The following is a 13,068-nucleotide window of genomic DNA, read 5'->3' as shown; positions in this document are numbered from 1 at the left end:
CCTTTTTTTGTTTGGTATCATCTTTATGAGAGTGGAAGCCCTCTCCGCCACTCTCTCTCTGGGTGGTGGTAGTGTGGGAGGGGGCTGCTAAGAAGCCTGGGGTATCTTTAGAATGTGTTTCTGTGTCTCTTGGTCTCTTTGCTTTGCCGGTGTTTGCTCTGTCTCTTTGGTGCCTGCTGCAGACTCTCTGATCCGAGCAGGGGGTTGAGGTGGGAGGGGGGCGGTGCTGTGGGTCTATTGGGTGAGGGGTGGAGAGCGAAATGGGATACCTTCCTCCCTGCTTTATGGAGAGGGGAAGTGGGGGCTGCGAGTGTGCCACGTGTACGTGTCCTGGTTTCTCATGCCTGCTCATCTCTCTCCTGTCTAGATCCCTCTAGCTGAGATGGAGGCTCTGTCTCTGACGTCAGAGATTGTGTCTGAACCGTCCTGCTCTCTAGCTCTGACGGATGACTCTTTGCCTGATGACACTCACACACTCTTACTTAATGCCCTGGAGAGCAATGTACATGCACACATCCCTTGCTGCTCCCCCGGCCTGGGCTAGGCTGGCTGCAGGGTTCCAGATCCTCTTCCTACTCTGTGCCCAGGTCCTACCCAGAGGCACTCACCTGTGGGCACACAGTGCCCCAGCCTTTGCTGGCGGGGATTCTTCCTTGAATTAGATAAGATAAAACCAAGGCCCTGCTCAGAGGGTTACAGGGGCATCAGTGGTGACAGGGTTATTCCAGGAATGACAGCCCCAAAACAGAAGTGGCTTGGGAGCCAGTTTCTGTGTTTGGAGCCCTGTACCAGCCAGCCCCCCCTCCTTCCCTGCCCCCCCTTCTCTTGCCTCTCCCTCACAAAGACTCATGTTGTCCTGGGTGAGAGTCCCATCTCTGCTGCTACCACCATGCCCGTCCCCGCTGGGGACTGTTCCTGTCTCCTCTCGCTGGCCCTGTGTGTCCTTGGGTTCTGTGCTCCACAAGCACTGGGGGTTTCTTGATACTTTGACCTTCTGCCCTTCCCTTCCTCAGTTTCCCTCTGTCCCTCTGACAGTGAGCAGCCCCTCCTCTTCTCATTTGCTTTCTGTTGTGAGAGCTGGGCCAGCTGAGGCAGGACCTTGAGCAAAGGCTGGGAGGGTCTCTAGAGGTTGTGCTGGGTGGAAGAAGTGGGCCGTGGGATTGAGATTATACTCAGACTATACTCAGCCCAGCCATTGTCCACTGGAGCTGGAGCTGGCTGAGCCCAATGTGGGAGGAAGAGCCCTGAGAACTGGGAATGAGTAGTGCAGGGCAAAGGGTTCCAAGCGGGAGAGAGACTCTTGGGTCAGGCCTCGGTTTCCCGTTCTGGGGTCCAGGGCTGATCACTGCCTTTCTTTGAAACAGGTTTCCCAAACCCACTCCCACCTCAAGTCTGTGCACTGAGGGAGTACTGAGTCCCCAGTACCCGGGCCTTGCTACCCACCTCCACTCTCCAGAGTGGCTGTGTGGTTAAAGATCTGGAGATTAGGTGCCCCTTCTGGGGCACGCCCCTTGTGCATGAGTCTGACTCAGGCCTGCCCCCTGTGGATCCCTGGGGTAACTTTCAGATTCTCTCAGAGGACTACCAGCAGTGCTGGGGGCTGCTCTCGCTTCTCTCCTCCCTCCCAGTCCTTCACCATCCCCAGCCCAGAGGCTCCCAGGGGATCCTGTGGACATGTTCTCAGGGTGGGGCCTCTCCATTCCTTCTCCCCTGTATGTAGAAACTCCTCGTATGTCTCCCCATCTCCTCCCATGCTCGTGCCTATCACCTTGGCCTAGGAGGGTGCGGAGGGGGGTGTGGGTAGATGGGGGGGAGAGGGCTGTGGGTCTGGTGGAGGAGGGCTTAGTTCCTGCTGTCTAGCTTTTCCTCGTTTATCAAACCCAGCTGCATGCTCTTCACCCCACCCCCTGATCCTTTTGCAGATGGTACCCCACCCGGAGGAGGTGCCAGGCCCCCTGGGACCAGACCTGCTGACAGTGAGGAAGGCTGGCGTCAGCCGGACGCACTCTCTGCCCAATGACAGCTACATGTGCCGCCATGGGAGCCTTGCCGAGAGATCCCTAGGACACAGGGGCTGGGGGCTGCCCAAAGCCCAGTCAGGTACCAAGGCTGGGGTAAACTAGCTTAGCTCACACAGGGAGACCCAACCTTACCTAGGACCAACAAAAGAAGTGGTCCTTATTTTGAGGGAACCCTGAGCTGAAGGGAAATACCCAGACTGGAGGAAGAAGCTTTCATCCCAGGGCAGTGAGGGGTAGTGGCCCTGATGGGGAGGAAGGTTGGACGGGAGGCCTCACTGACTCCTCCCTGCTCACCCCTCCATGCCCCTTCCCCGCAGGCTCCATCTTGTCTGTTCACTCCCAACCAGCAGACACCAGCTGCATCCTACAGCTTCCCAAAGATGCACCCTATCTGCTCCAGCCTCATGGGGCCCCCACCTGGGGTGCCATCCCTAAATTACCCCCACCAGGCCGTTCCCCTCTGGCTCAGAGGCCGCTCAGGCGCCAGGTAAGCAAGTATGGAGGACTGGCCCTGGGCCCTGGGGTAAGGCTCTCGATCTGAACTCCTGTACTGTAGGTAATGAGCAGATGGACCCTTTCATTCTTCCAGCGAATGTGTACTGTGCACCAACGACACCCCAGCTCTAGGCACTGGGGACACGGCATACTCGATAAAGCGGAAGTGGCTGGGATTTGCCTCCTACCCTATGCACATACCTTGCCTTACTGAGGAGGCCTAGGGTCCAGGGGAACGGTTGTTTCCAGGGCAACAGACATCCAGTGAAGGTGGTACCCAGGCACCAAGGCTCCCAATCCCAGGCTCAGAGTTTCCCCCATTTCTTCACACTTTGGGCTAAATTCAGGGACAGAAGGCAAGGTTTAAGTATCTTTACTTGTGGCCAACCCTGGAGTCCACCTTCTGTGGCTAATGAAGCCTAGGGAGGCTTGTGTGCCGTGTGTTGTGGTGTCTGAGCACAGTTATATGAATCTCTGTTCTGCCCCATGCTCTTGGGGAACAGGCACGGTCCCCTCATTTTGTACCCACTCACTGGGCAGCCTCTAGCTACTGGGCACTGAGACGCAGTCCCTGCTCTCTGGGCTCAGCCTGAGAGTGGCGGCATGCATGCCATCAGAACACTGCAGCGGCAGGCTATAGCTGCAGGGTGCTTGTGTGGGTTGTAGCAGGGAATCCAGAAGAGACAAGGGTTAATTTTGTTTGAAGTGGATTACCAGGCACTCAAAACCCGTGCTCAGAAGAGTGAGGGACACTTGTTGGGAAGGGAATTCAAGACCAAAAGAATTGTTTCCTTGGTCTCCCTAAAGGCTAGAGGCACAAAAGGGCCAGCTTAGGAAACAGAATTCTTTCTGCCCCCCCTCCCCAGGAGGGGGGGCGTCCAAAGACTGCAGAGTTCCTCCTGCAGGATTTGGGGAAGCAGAGCACAGAGAACTAAAGAAAGGGTTGGTGGTTGAAGTGGGGGAAGCATGAACCACAGATCACAGAGGGCTCATAGCCCCCTTCTCTCAGTAAGAGAAGTCAATAGGGTAGTCCTGCAGCTTCCTGGGGTTCTGGAACCCCCAGTCTGACAGAAAGGATAGAAGACAATCCATGTTGGGAAGAAATCCCTGGGCTGAGTCCTGCACCCACTCCCTACAGGCAGCAATAAGGACTGACTCCCTGGATGTGCAGGGCTTGGGGAGCCGGGAAGACCTGCTGTCAGAGGTGAGTGGGCCCTCCTGCCCTCTGACCCGATCCTCATCCTTCTGGGGCGGGTCGAGCATCCAGGTGCAGCAGCGATCCAGCAGCCAGAGCAAGGTCTCCAAGCACATCCGCCGGCCAGCTGCTTGCCCAGGCCTGGAACCCGGCTGGGCCAAGGACCCTCCAGAGACCAGAAGCAGTTTAGAGCTGGACACGGAGCTGAGCTGGATTTCAGGAGACCTCCTGCCCAGCAGCCAGGAGGAACCCCTGTCCCTACGGGACCTGAAGAAGTGCTACAGTGTAGAGGCTCAGAGCTGCCGGCGCAGGCCTGGGTCCTGGCTAGACGAACAAAGGAGACACTCCATTGCGGTCAGCTGCCTGGACAGCGGCTCCCAACCCTGCCTATGTCCAAGCCCCTCAAGCCTAGGGGGGCAACCTCTTGGGGGACCTGGGAGCCGGCCTAAGAAAAAACTCAGCCCACCCAGTATCTCTATAGACCCCCCGGAGAGCCAGGGCTCTCGGCCCCCATGCAGTCCTGGTGTCTGCCTCAGGAGGAGGGCTCCATCCAGTGACTCCAAGGATCCCTCGGCCTCTGGCCCCCTTGACAGCTCGGCTGCCTCACCCTCCCCAAAGAAAGATGCGCTGAGTCTCTCTGGTTTGTCCTCTGACCCAACAGACCTGGACCCCTGAGTCCCGCCCACTCTCCCTCTCACCTTTCTCTACTGGGTGCAGATTCTAGCTCCGCCTCCTGGGCAGTCTTTCTGAAAAGTCCCACGCGCACAGCGAGGCGCTTCGCCTGCCTTCTTTAGTGGCTGGGGGATCACAAGCAGGACTTCCAGGGAGTCTGAAGAGAGCACAGCCCTGGCACCACCGCCTCCGAGAAGAAAGAAAGGGAGAAGCCCAGTGTGGCCGAGGCTCCCAACACCAGGAGCTGTTGGGAGAAAGCAATACGTTTGTGCAGAATCTCTATGTATATTCTATTTTATTAAATTAATTGAATCTAGTATATGCCGGATGTACGACATTTTGTGACTGAAGAGACTGGTTTCCTTCTACTTTTATGTGTCTCAGAATATTTTTGAGGCGAAGGCGTCTGTCTCTTGGCTATTTTAACCTAAAATAACCAGTCTAGTTATATTCCCTCTTCTTGTAAAGCACAAGCAGGGACCGTGAGTGCATTACAACCCAACGGTGGCCCATCTTCAGTGGAAAGCGAGAACCATTTTGGAAACTGTCATGTAACTTATTTTCTCCTTTAACATCGTCATCGTTTTCTGTAGGGGGAAAAAAAAAAAGAGAAAACGAGAAAAAAAATGAGATTTTACAAATGAAAATGGAATCTTTTTATATATACATACATACATATCTATATATCTATATATCTATATAAAATAAAGTAATTTTCCAAAATAAAAAGTTAATCACAGTCCAGAGTAAAAACAAAGGGGACGGAGAGCTAGGTGTGTGCAGATGGCCATGGGGAGCGGGGAATGGGTGGTGGGAGGGAAGAATCGGGGCCCGTTTGTGTGTGTGCTCGTGTGTACACGGGAGGCGGGTGTCTGTGTGTTTGGGTGTGCATGCATTGGTATGTATATGAGCTGCGTGTTTGAGAGAGGAGAAGCTCACATGCCCAGCTGTGGAGGCCTCCATCCTTGCACCTCCCCTGCAACCCTGGCGAGAAGAGAACCCTGTGGCAGGTAGGGGGTGGTGGTGGGGGGGGGGCTCCTGTTTTTCTGTCAAAGCTTTATCGCATCCTCGGAGCCAGGCAGCTCAGGGAATGTGGGTAATTCCAGATTAATTCTTATTTCTGCTGACAGCTATCAGCCGCACATTGAAAGCTAGAAATTGGCATAATGAAGCTGTTTTGGTTAATGGGGCCAATGGAGGCTGGGAGGCAGCCTCAGCTGCTTCGGCTCTAAATCTAGGCGCTCCTGGTGGGGGAGGGGCAAATGCTGCTGGGTTTTCCTGGCCTTTTCTTCCACCCCAGCATTTGCCACACTCTGGCTGGGTGGTGACCTGAGGTGTCTGGGCTAAACCCTTAGGCCTCATCTACCTACCCGTTGAGATTGAGATTAATCTGTGTAAACGGAGCCGGTTGTCCCCTCCCGAGACTGAGACTGCAGAAACCAGGACTGGAGACCTCCTGATGAAGGTGGAGGGTTGGTGGTGGCCAGCATACTGAGCTAGGGAGCTGACTCCCTGAGGGGTGATGAATGATCCAAGCAAAGCGCTTACATGGTCTGCTGCTGCCTGCCCAGTGGGAGGGAGCTAGAAGAGAGGGAAGAGGGGGAAAGGTCACCAGCATAGGGGGGCAGGAGTGGGGAGAGCCACCTGGCCTAGAGCCACCTTTCTGGTGCTACTGCTGGCAACAGTGTCTTGGTTAAAGTCCTCCCACCAAAAGGGAGTAGTCAGCCAGCCTGACACCCATCAGCCCACCTCGAACATCTGTCCTATTTCCATTCCTTTGAACATCCCTGCCTCTCTTAAACCAGCTCTGAGTGTGTGTGTGTGTGTGTGTGTGTGTGTGTGCAAGCTTTGGAGTAGAAAGCAAACCCATGGTTTTTACATATTTGAGGCAGCACTCTGCCACTGAGCTGCACTTCCAGCCCCTGAACTGAATTCTTGCAGCCTCAGCGACAACCCTCACTCACAGCCCCCCGTCTGCATAGGCAGCTGGGAGCCCCAGTGCCAAGCTGCTGGTTGCTGGGAGGCTGGACCTGCAGGCTTCCATCCTCTGGCCTATTTCCTAAGCTGAGAGAGCTTTTCTGATGGCTCTATTGGACAGAAATGATACCACTCATGGAAGCAAACACCTGGTTTGATCTTCCTAGGGTGTATGAGAGTGCCAAGTTCTCATTCCTCTAGCCCTGTCAGCCGAAGAAAGGGGTGCTTGGAGAAGGAGAAGCTGACTTTTTTTTCTTCCTTCCTTTTTTTTTTTTTTTTTTTTGGTGTGTGTGTGGGGAGCTCTACAAAATTCCTAGAGTTTTGCCACCTGGATCTGGAGATTAAGCTTTTGTATTTTTGTGCAATTCTATAGCTGTCTGTGCCTTATGGGTGGGAGGTTTGGGAGGGGTTGTTCTGGGATTCCTCCTTCTTTTTCTAATAGTCAGAAGATTCTGGGTCCAGGGAAGTGGAAAGCTGAACCCTCGCCCCTCCCCCAGCCTCTGTGAACACACAGCAGTACAGAACCACCATAGTGTCACATGATACAGAGCACGCCTGGTTCTTCCTAGCATCTCCCTTCCCCTAGTTCTCCCTTCCCAGGAAGGACTAAGGAAGCTTGCTAGGGGCCACACTCAATATTCTTTAGAGTTGCTTTTCAGAGATCTACCGTGATCCACCAGTAAGGAGGCCAAGTGCTCCTCTCTCACCCTGCACCATCCTGGACCTGAGCACATCTCTGGCAGGAAGCAGTGACTACAGGGGCATCTTAGTGGTGCTGTGGGCATATTAACAGCAGAGTCAAGGTGAATGTTTGGTGGGGGCGAGCATTGTGGCCACTCTCCCAATAATGTGAAGAAGTATTTATCAGCCATGCATGGGGATGCTTGTGTGTAATCTCAGCCCTTGGGAGGTGGAAGCAAAAGGCTCGGGATTGCAAGGTCATCCTCCACTACAGAGTGAGTTGGAGACCAGCTTGGACTCATGAAAATTCCCTGTCAGAAACAAACAAACAAAAACCACCAACAAAACTATAACATTGCTGATAGACACCATTGGGTCTGATGGCAAGGGTTCAAATGTGAAGAAGAGGCTGCCGCTGAGTCTTTGACCAGTGGCTGGTGACTTCAGAGAAGCAGAAATGGGGCTGGGAGATAGCAGGTCTTTGGTTTGGAACCTTCAAGTCAGACTTGGAATTGCCCAAGGGCTTCTGAAATAGGGATGCCTTTGGAAATGAGAGCATCTATCTCCCTAACAGTGGTGTTTCGCCTTCGTTCAATCTTCTCCCTGGGGTTCAAAGAGGAAATTGTGTCAAGAGCACCAGGCCTCCACCTCAGGCGTGGCTGCTGCAGCAGCTTCCTCCACCCCCAAAGGCTCCAGGAAAAGGCCTGTCTGGGGGTGGGGAACTGGGAAGGGGAGTGATCTGAGCTGGTGCTAAAAACAAACCTGAGGCTCACACACGCAGTCTCTCACTCACTCCTCCAAATGCTTCAGCAAGGGAAGCACCCCGCTAGCATTTTTTCCTGGCAGCAGCGGGTTCATAGAGGTTAAGGGACTTGCCTGAGGTCTCCCAGCCAGAATTTGGCAGAGCTAGGATTTGATGTCAGGACTTGTCCTTTTGCAGCCTGCACCACCTCAGTCCGTTCTCATCGAGGAGAGAATGGGAAGCGATGGGAAGAATCGTGCTTACAAAACGAAAAGGGTTTGCAAGGAGGCTAGGGGGACCCTTTCTTAAAGCAGTCACATTTGGTTTCTAGAAATGTACTTGAGTTTTCCATATGGCATATTTGGTGGATTAGAGATGTCCACAGTCTCCCAACTGGTGAGATCCTAGCCTCCAGCGTGATCCCAGTGATCCCAGGGATGATGAGTGCGTCCTTTAACTCTGGGTGATTTCAGTTGCTCCGGGGTTTCCAGGCAACACCCTTCCCTAGAATGGCTCTGCTCTTTGAAACCCTGGCACCTGCTCTCCTCAGCCACCACTGTCTCCACCCTTCTCCTTTCCTGTCCCCACCTAGGCCTCTGCCCACTTTCCAAACATGTTTCACCTTCAAACGTTCTCCCCACCCATCACAACCTGGTGCCCTGTGGCCTCTTTTCCTCTCCTCTTACCTGCTGAGCTGCCAGCCTGCCCCACCTCTGTGACGGCAGTGTAATGAGGGCGTTAGACACCACACGGCAGCATCACGCACTCTTGGTGCCACCCGAGGTCTCTTCTGAAAAGGGGTGAATCCAGGGTGAAGATAGCAACCCTGATGGATCCTTCCACAGACAGAAGCGCTGTACAACTCCCCAAGAGGAAGCTGAAGGTCTTGTCTGTGGGGAAGCCTGGACTGGAATAGCCCATCTGAGAGCTAGGGAGCCACAGCTGCGGGGAAAGGGAAGAGAGTGAAGCCCTACTGCCAATGATGCCCCCCCTAAAACCAATGAACTATTTCCAGGCAGAGGTGGCATGGTGGGTAGGGGACTTAACTCTCAAAGCAAGTTTCCGTGAGGACTGGTCCCACCGATAGGGCAGGATAAGGTGCATTAAGAAATGAGTTGCTTGGTAAGCTCCAAGAGGGAATTCTGCTACAAACTACACTCTGCGTGCCTTAGCCCCTGTCTCGGTGTACGAGCTTGGCTGAGGCCCACGATGCCTATTAATTATTACTTTGAAAACTCTGGGATCAGGTACAGTAGTCAAGCCTTCACCTGCATACCAATTAGATGAGGAGCAGGCCGGGGCAGAGGGCAGCCTTGCTGAGCCTGGGAGGGGACCAGGTGCCTCCAACTAGGCTGCAGTCTGGAGGAAATAGGCCTGCTGCTGCTTGGGAAGCCTGAAGGAAAGGCAGGGTGTGTGCTGGAGCATAATTTAAGGGTGTTCCCAGACTCCAAGGGGTTTTAAAGGTTGGGGGCGGGGTGTAGCATCGTTTTTGTTTTTGTTTTTTTTCCACACTGTCCCTTTGGCTAGCTCCAACCTGCCCTGGCCCCAGGCAGCATTTCTCATGCCTAGAGGGACTGTTCCTGGTGACACAGTAGCCATCCTATCACAGAAGTGGCATTTTTGAGAAAAGCTGTTTAAAGTTTCCCTTTACAAATCAAACTTTCACCCAACCTGTAACAAATTAACCATTTATTTAATTTAATATAAAAATTATTTATAGCTTTGCATCCATTCTGTTTGCAGGCTGTAAACTCAACCTGTTCAGAAGTTACCTCCTAAGACTGCAATCAGTATTGCTGTGCCTTAGACATCCCAATGGACCGTGTTCCCTGTTTCTCCTTTGGGAATCTTTCACACCTCTGACTTAGAACAATGTGTGTGTATGGAAGATGTGAGAACCAGGTCTAAGATCATTTGTTAGAAGCAACTAGGCACTGAAAGCAACAGCACCACCCCTCCAACATGTGGGTATAGTTTCATTATATCTGATTATGACGTTATGTGTTGTTCTGAGTCAGCAGGGCCAGGAAGACAATTTTCTCCCTAGGAGACCCCCATAAAAGATGAAGACAAAGATTCCTGCCTCCTTTTCATTACTGGGTTTGTTATGCTGCTCAATATGGAGAGGACGGCCTTTGTTCAGCATCTCCTTTCGAGACTCTCTTAAATGAGGTTCGTCTTTCAGACTAGACTACTATTAGACCGGGACAGGAGAGACCCAAACCCTTCTCGGGATATGATGCCCACTCTTGGGCAAAGCTCACCAAGAGTTAGCCTGTCTTCTTTCACATGGCAGAGCTCCATGTGGAGCCTTGCGGGAGGAAGCCTGGAGGAAAAGGCGAAGGCAGCACCCCCAGCCGGTCACTGGAGCTGGTAGGCTGGAAACAAGCACAGGGCTTTGCCAGTGAATGTTAGTAACTCAGGCTCCTTCTAGCCAGCCGGCTTTATCCTGGCTTTGACTTTTGCTCTCAGGACTCTGTCTCCTTAATTTAGAGTTCACGCACAGCAATGAACAACTCTGTTTATAAAGATCATAACTAAGACACCTGTAAAACAACCTCTTAAACATTATTCAGAAGTATTGCTCTTGGTATCCCGATCATGAGATGCTTGACTTAGAAATTTGGGGCGGGGGATGGAATTGGTATCCGATTACGCTGTGGCATAGGACAGGTTCAATGGAAACACTTAGTTCTTTGTTGAAATATGAGCGGCGGGGCTGCGTCCCCAACACCCCAGCCGCTTGGCTAGCTCATGCCCGAAATAACAACACACAAACTGTATTCATTTAAGAACTGCTTGGCCCATGAACTCTAGCCCTTACAGGCTAATTCTCACACCTGGACTAGCCCATTTCTAATGATGTGTGTAAGCACCCCAAGGTGCGCTTACCGGGAAGATTCTAACCTACGTCCATCCTGGCCTCAGAGCGCAGAGCTATCGTGTCTATCCGGCAGAGCTGAGCATGGCGTCTCTCCTGAAGCAGAGCAGAGTCTGACCTCACTTCCTCTTCCGCCCAGAATTCTATTCTGTTTCCTCCTCCCATCTATCTTTTAACCTATCAGGGCCAAGGAGTTCCTTTATTGCTTAACCAATGAAATCAACAGATTGATATATGACACTCCCACATCAGTTCTTTGGAACCATATTAGGTGAACTATAGAATCTTAGCAGTAGAGGAAAAGGGGAACTCTTCTGGGAAAACCACCACCTACTAAAACTCATGCACCCTCGTCGGCCTAATTTTCTGCCAATTAGTAATCTAAATACACAAAGTGCCTTCCAAAAATGCCTGGAAGAGGGCTGGAGAGATGGCTCAGTGATTAAGAGCATTGCCTGCTCTTCCAAAAGTCCTGAGTTCAATTCCCAGCAACCACATGGTGGCTCACAACCATCTGAAATGAGGTCTGGCGCCCTCTTCTGGCCTTCAGGCATACAGACAGAATATTGTATACATAATAATTAAATAAATAAATATTTTAAAAAATGCCTGGAAGAGACTTCTCAAAGAGAATTTTTAACTGCATGCCCTATCTTTAGAGAAAACAATTCCCAGCCAAGAAGAGTTCTTGTTTTCCTGCTTAAAGATTTTTAAAAATAAAAGAGCAAATATGTGTGAAATGACACCTTTTGACTGGCAAGCCCTTATGAAAACAATTCTGACCACTGTTCAATATTGTTTACAGTTCAAGGGATGGATGAATGGATGAACAGATGCCGGCCTATTGCTGTTCATAATCAAAGGGAGCAACCCTCTCTAAATATTTAGAATCAACTCATCAGACAAGAAAACTCTGAAACTGTAGCTCCACAACTCACCAACACTCTGGTTAATAAACAGATCAGTAGAACCACAGCAAGGGCTTGGAATAAGCTCCCTGACCATAACACTCTTCCACAGTCTTCTTCCTCTATCAGACAAAGATCTACACAGCCCTACGTTCATAAGCTTAATTGTCTACACAAGCTATGGAGCAGCTCTTGACATCTTTTTATTGATTACTTATTATGTATACAATATTCTTTCTGCGTGTATGCCTGCAGGCCTGAAGAGGGCACCAGACCTCATTACAGATGGTTGTGAGCCACCATGTGGTTGCTGGGAATTGAACTCAGGACCTTTGGAAGAGCAGGCAATGCTCTTAACTGTTGAGCCATCTCTCCAGCCCCAGCTCTTTACACCTTATCTCTTTCATTAGTTTATGAAAATGCAAATTTGGGCTGCAAAACTTCATCCCATGGTCCTTGCAGTCAGTGTTTGTGCTGGCTAGATTTATGTCAATTGGATATAAGCTGAAGTCATCAGAGCAGAGAGGTGGGATCCTCAACTGAGAAAATGCCTCTGTAAGACTGGGTTGTAAGCAAGCCTGAGCCTTTATTAGTGACGGATGGGGACTGCCCAGCCATTGTGGGTGGGGCCACCTCTGGGCTGGTGGTCCCAAATTCTATAAGAAATTCGTAGGCTGAGCAAGCCATGGGGGAGCAAGCCAGTAATCAGCACCCCTCCTTGGCCTCTCGCATCGGCTCCTGCCTTTGGGATTCTGCCCTGTTTGAGTTCCTATCCTGGCTTCCTTTAGTGATGAATAGTGATGTAGAAGTGTAAGTCCAATAAACATTTTCTTCCCCAAGTTGCTTTTGGTCATGGTGTTTCATCACAGGAATGGTAACTAAGACAGCTTGCCATCCATACTATTGCTGATACGGTCAAAGCATGCCAGAACATTGGCACCAAGGAGCACAAAGCCCAAATTGTAGAAGCAGCTCTGCAACCTCCTGCATGCTTCAAACCTGGGAAAAGAGGCCATTCGCAGAAGCAATGCAGACAAACAGATAGAAATAACCTCATCCTGGTAAACCCACCTTTAAAATATGTCCAAAGTATAATGGGTTTTCCCTAGGCCAGTCAGTGTCATTTTAAATTTGATAAAGAAGGTTGATCCAATTTTGGAAATGGAAAAATGAGTCCCAAGGACACTGCAGAAGACATAAATCAGCCCTCTTACACCCCCAACTTGGAAGCCCAGAGTCCCCTCCCCTGTACTGTCTCCCAGCTGCCAGGAGCACAGCCAGCTGTAGCCACAGCTGGTCTCCTCGCTTTAGGCCTTTTGAAACATTCCATCTGGCTCCACCTCTAACCTCAAGACAGTAAGATTACAATTAAAAATAATTCAACATTAATCTATCCTTAGTTAAAGATATAAAATTAGGTGTAATAGGAAAAGTAATGAGATTCTTCACAGACTTATGGGGATTCCTTCCTACAAAATGTTTTGGCTAAATTTGAG

General features: G+C 51.2%; 1 protein-coding gene across 14 annotated transcripts in view; it reads left to right on the top strand.

The window, feature by feature from the left end:
* Cacna1g (calcium voltage-gated channel subunit alpha1 G) overlaps window positions 1–4,702 on the top strand; it is a 64,593-nt gene extending 59,891 nt beyond the window's left edge. For 12 of the 14 annotated variants that reach the window (XM_050156947.1, XM_050156946.1, XM_050156944.1 and 9 more), the window contains 3 exons: window positions 1,923–2,100; window positions 2,339–2,508; window positions 3,655–4,702. In XM_050156947.1, coding sequence (XP_050012904.1) covers window positions 1,923–2,100; window positions 2,339–2,508; window positions 3,655–4,386 — 1,080 coding nt within the window. In that variant the 3' untranslated portion in view covers window positions 4,387–4,702. Of the gene's footprint in view, window positions 1–367; window positions 503–1,922; window positions 2,101–2,338; window positions 2,509–3,654 lie in introns of all 14 variants that reach the window. The other 2 variants (XM_050156945.1, XM_050156941.1) reach the window with 1 other exon arrangement.
* Window positions 4,703–13,068: the final 8,366 nt, after the last annotated feature.

The sequence above is a fragment of the Alexandromys fortis genome, unplaced genomic scaffold, assembly GCF_014885135.2.
Source record: "Alexandromys fortis isolate MF-2015 unplaced genomic scaffold, M_Fortis_MF-2015_v1.1 scaffold_31, whole genome shotgun sequence".
Classification (NCBI taxonomy): domain Eukaryota; kingdom Metazoa; phylum Chordata; class Mammalia; order Rodentia; family Cricetidae; genus Alexandromys; species Alexandromys fortis.
Note: the sequence above shows the minus strand (reverse complement) of the source record. Positions and strands in the feature narration are given on the sequence as shown.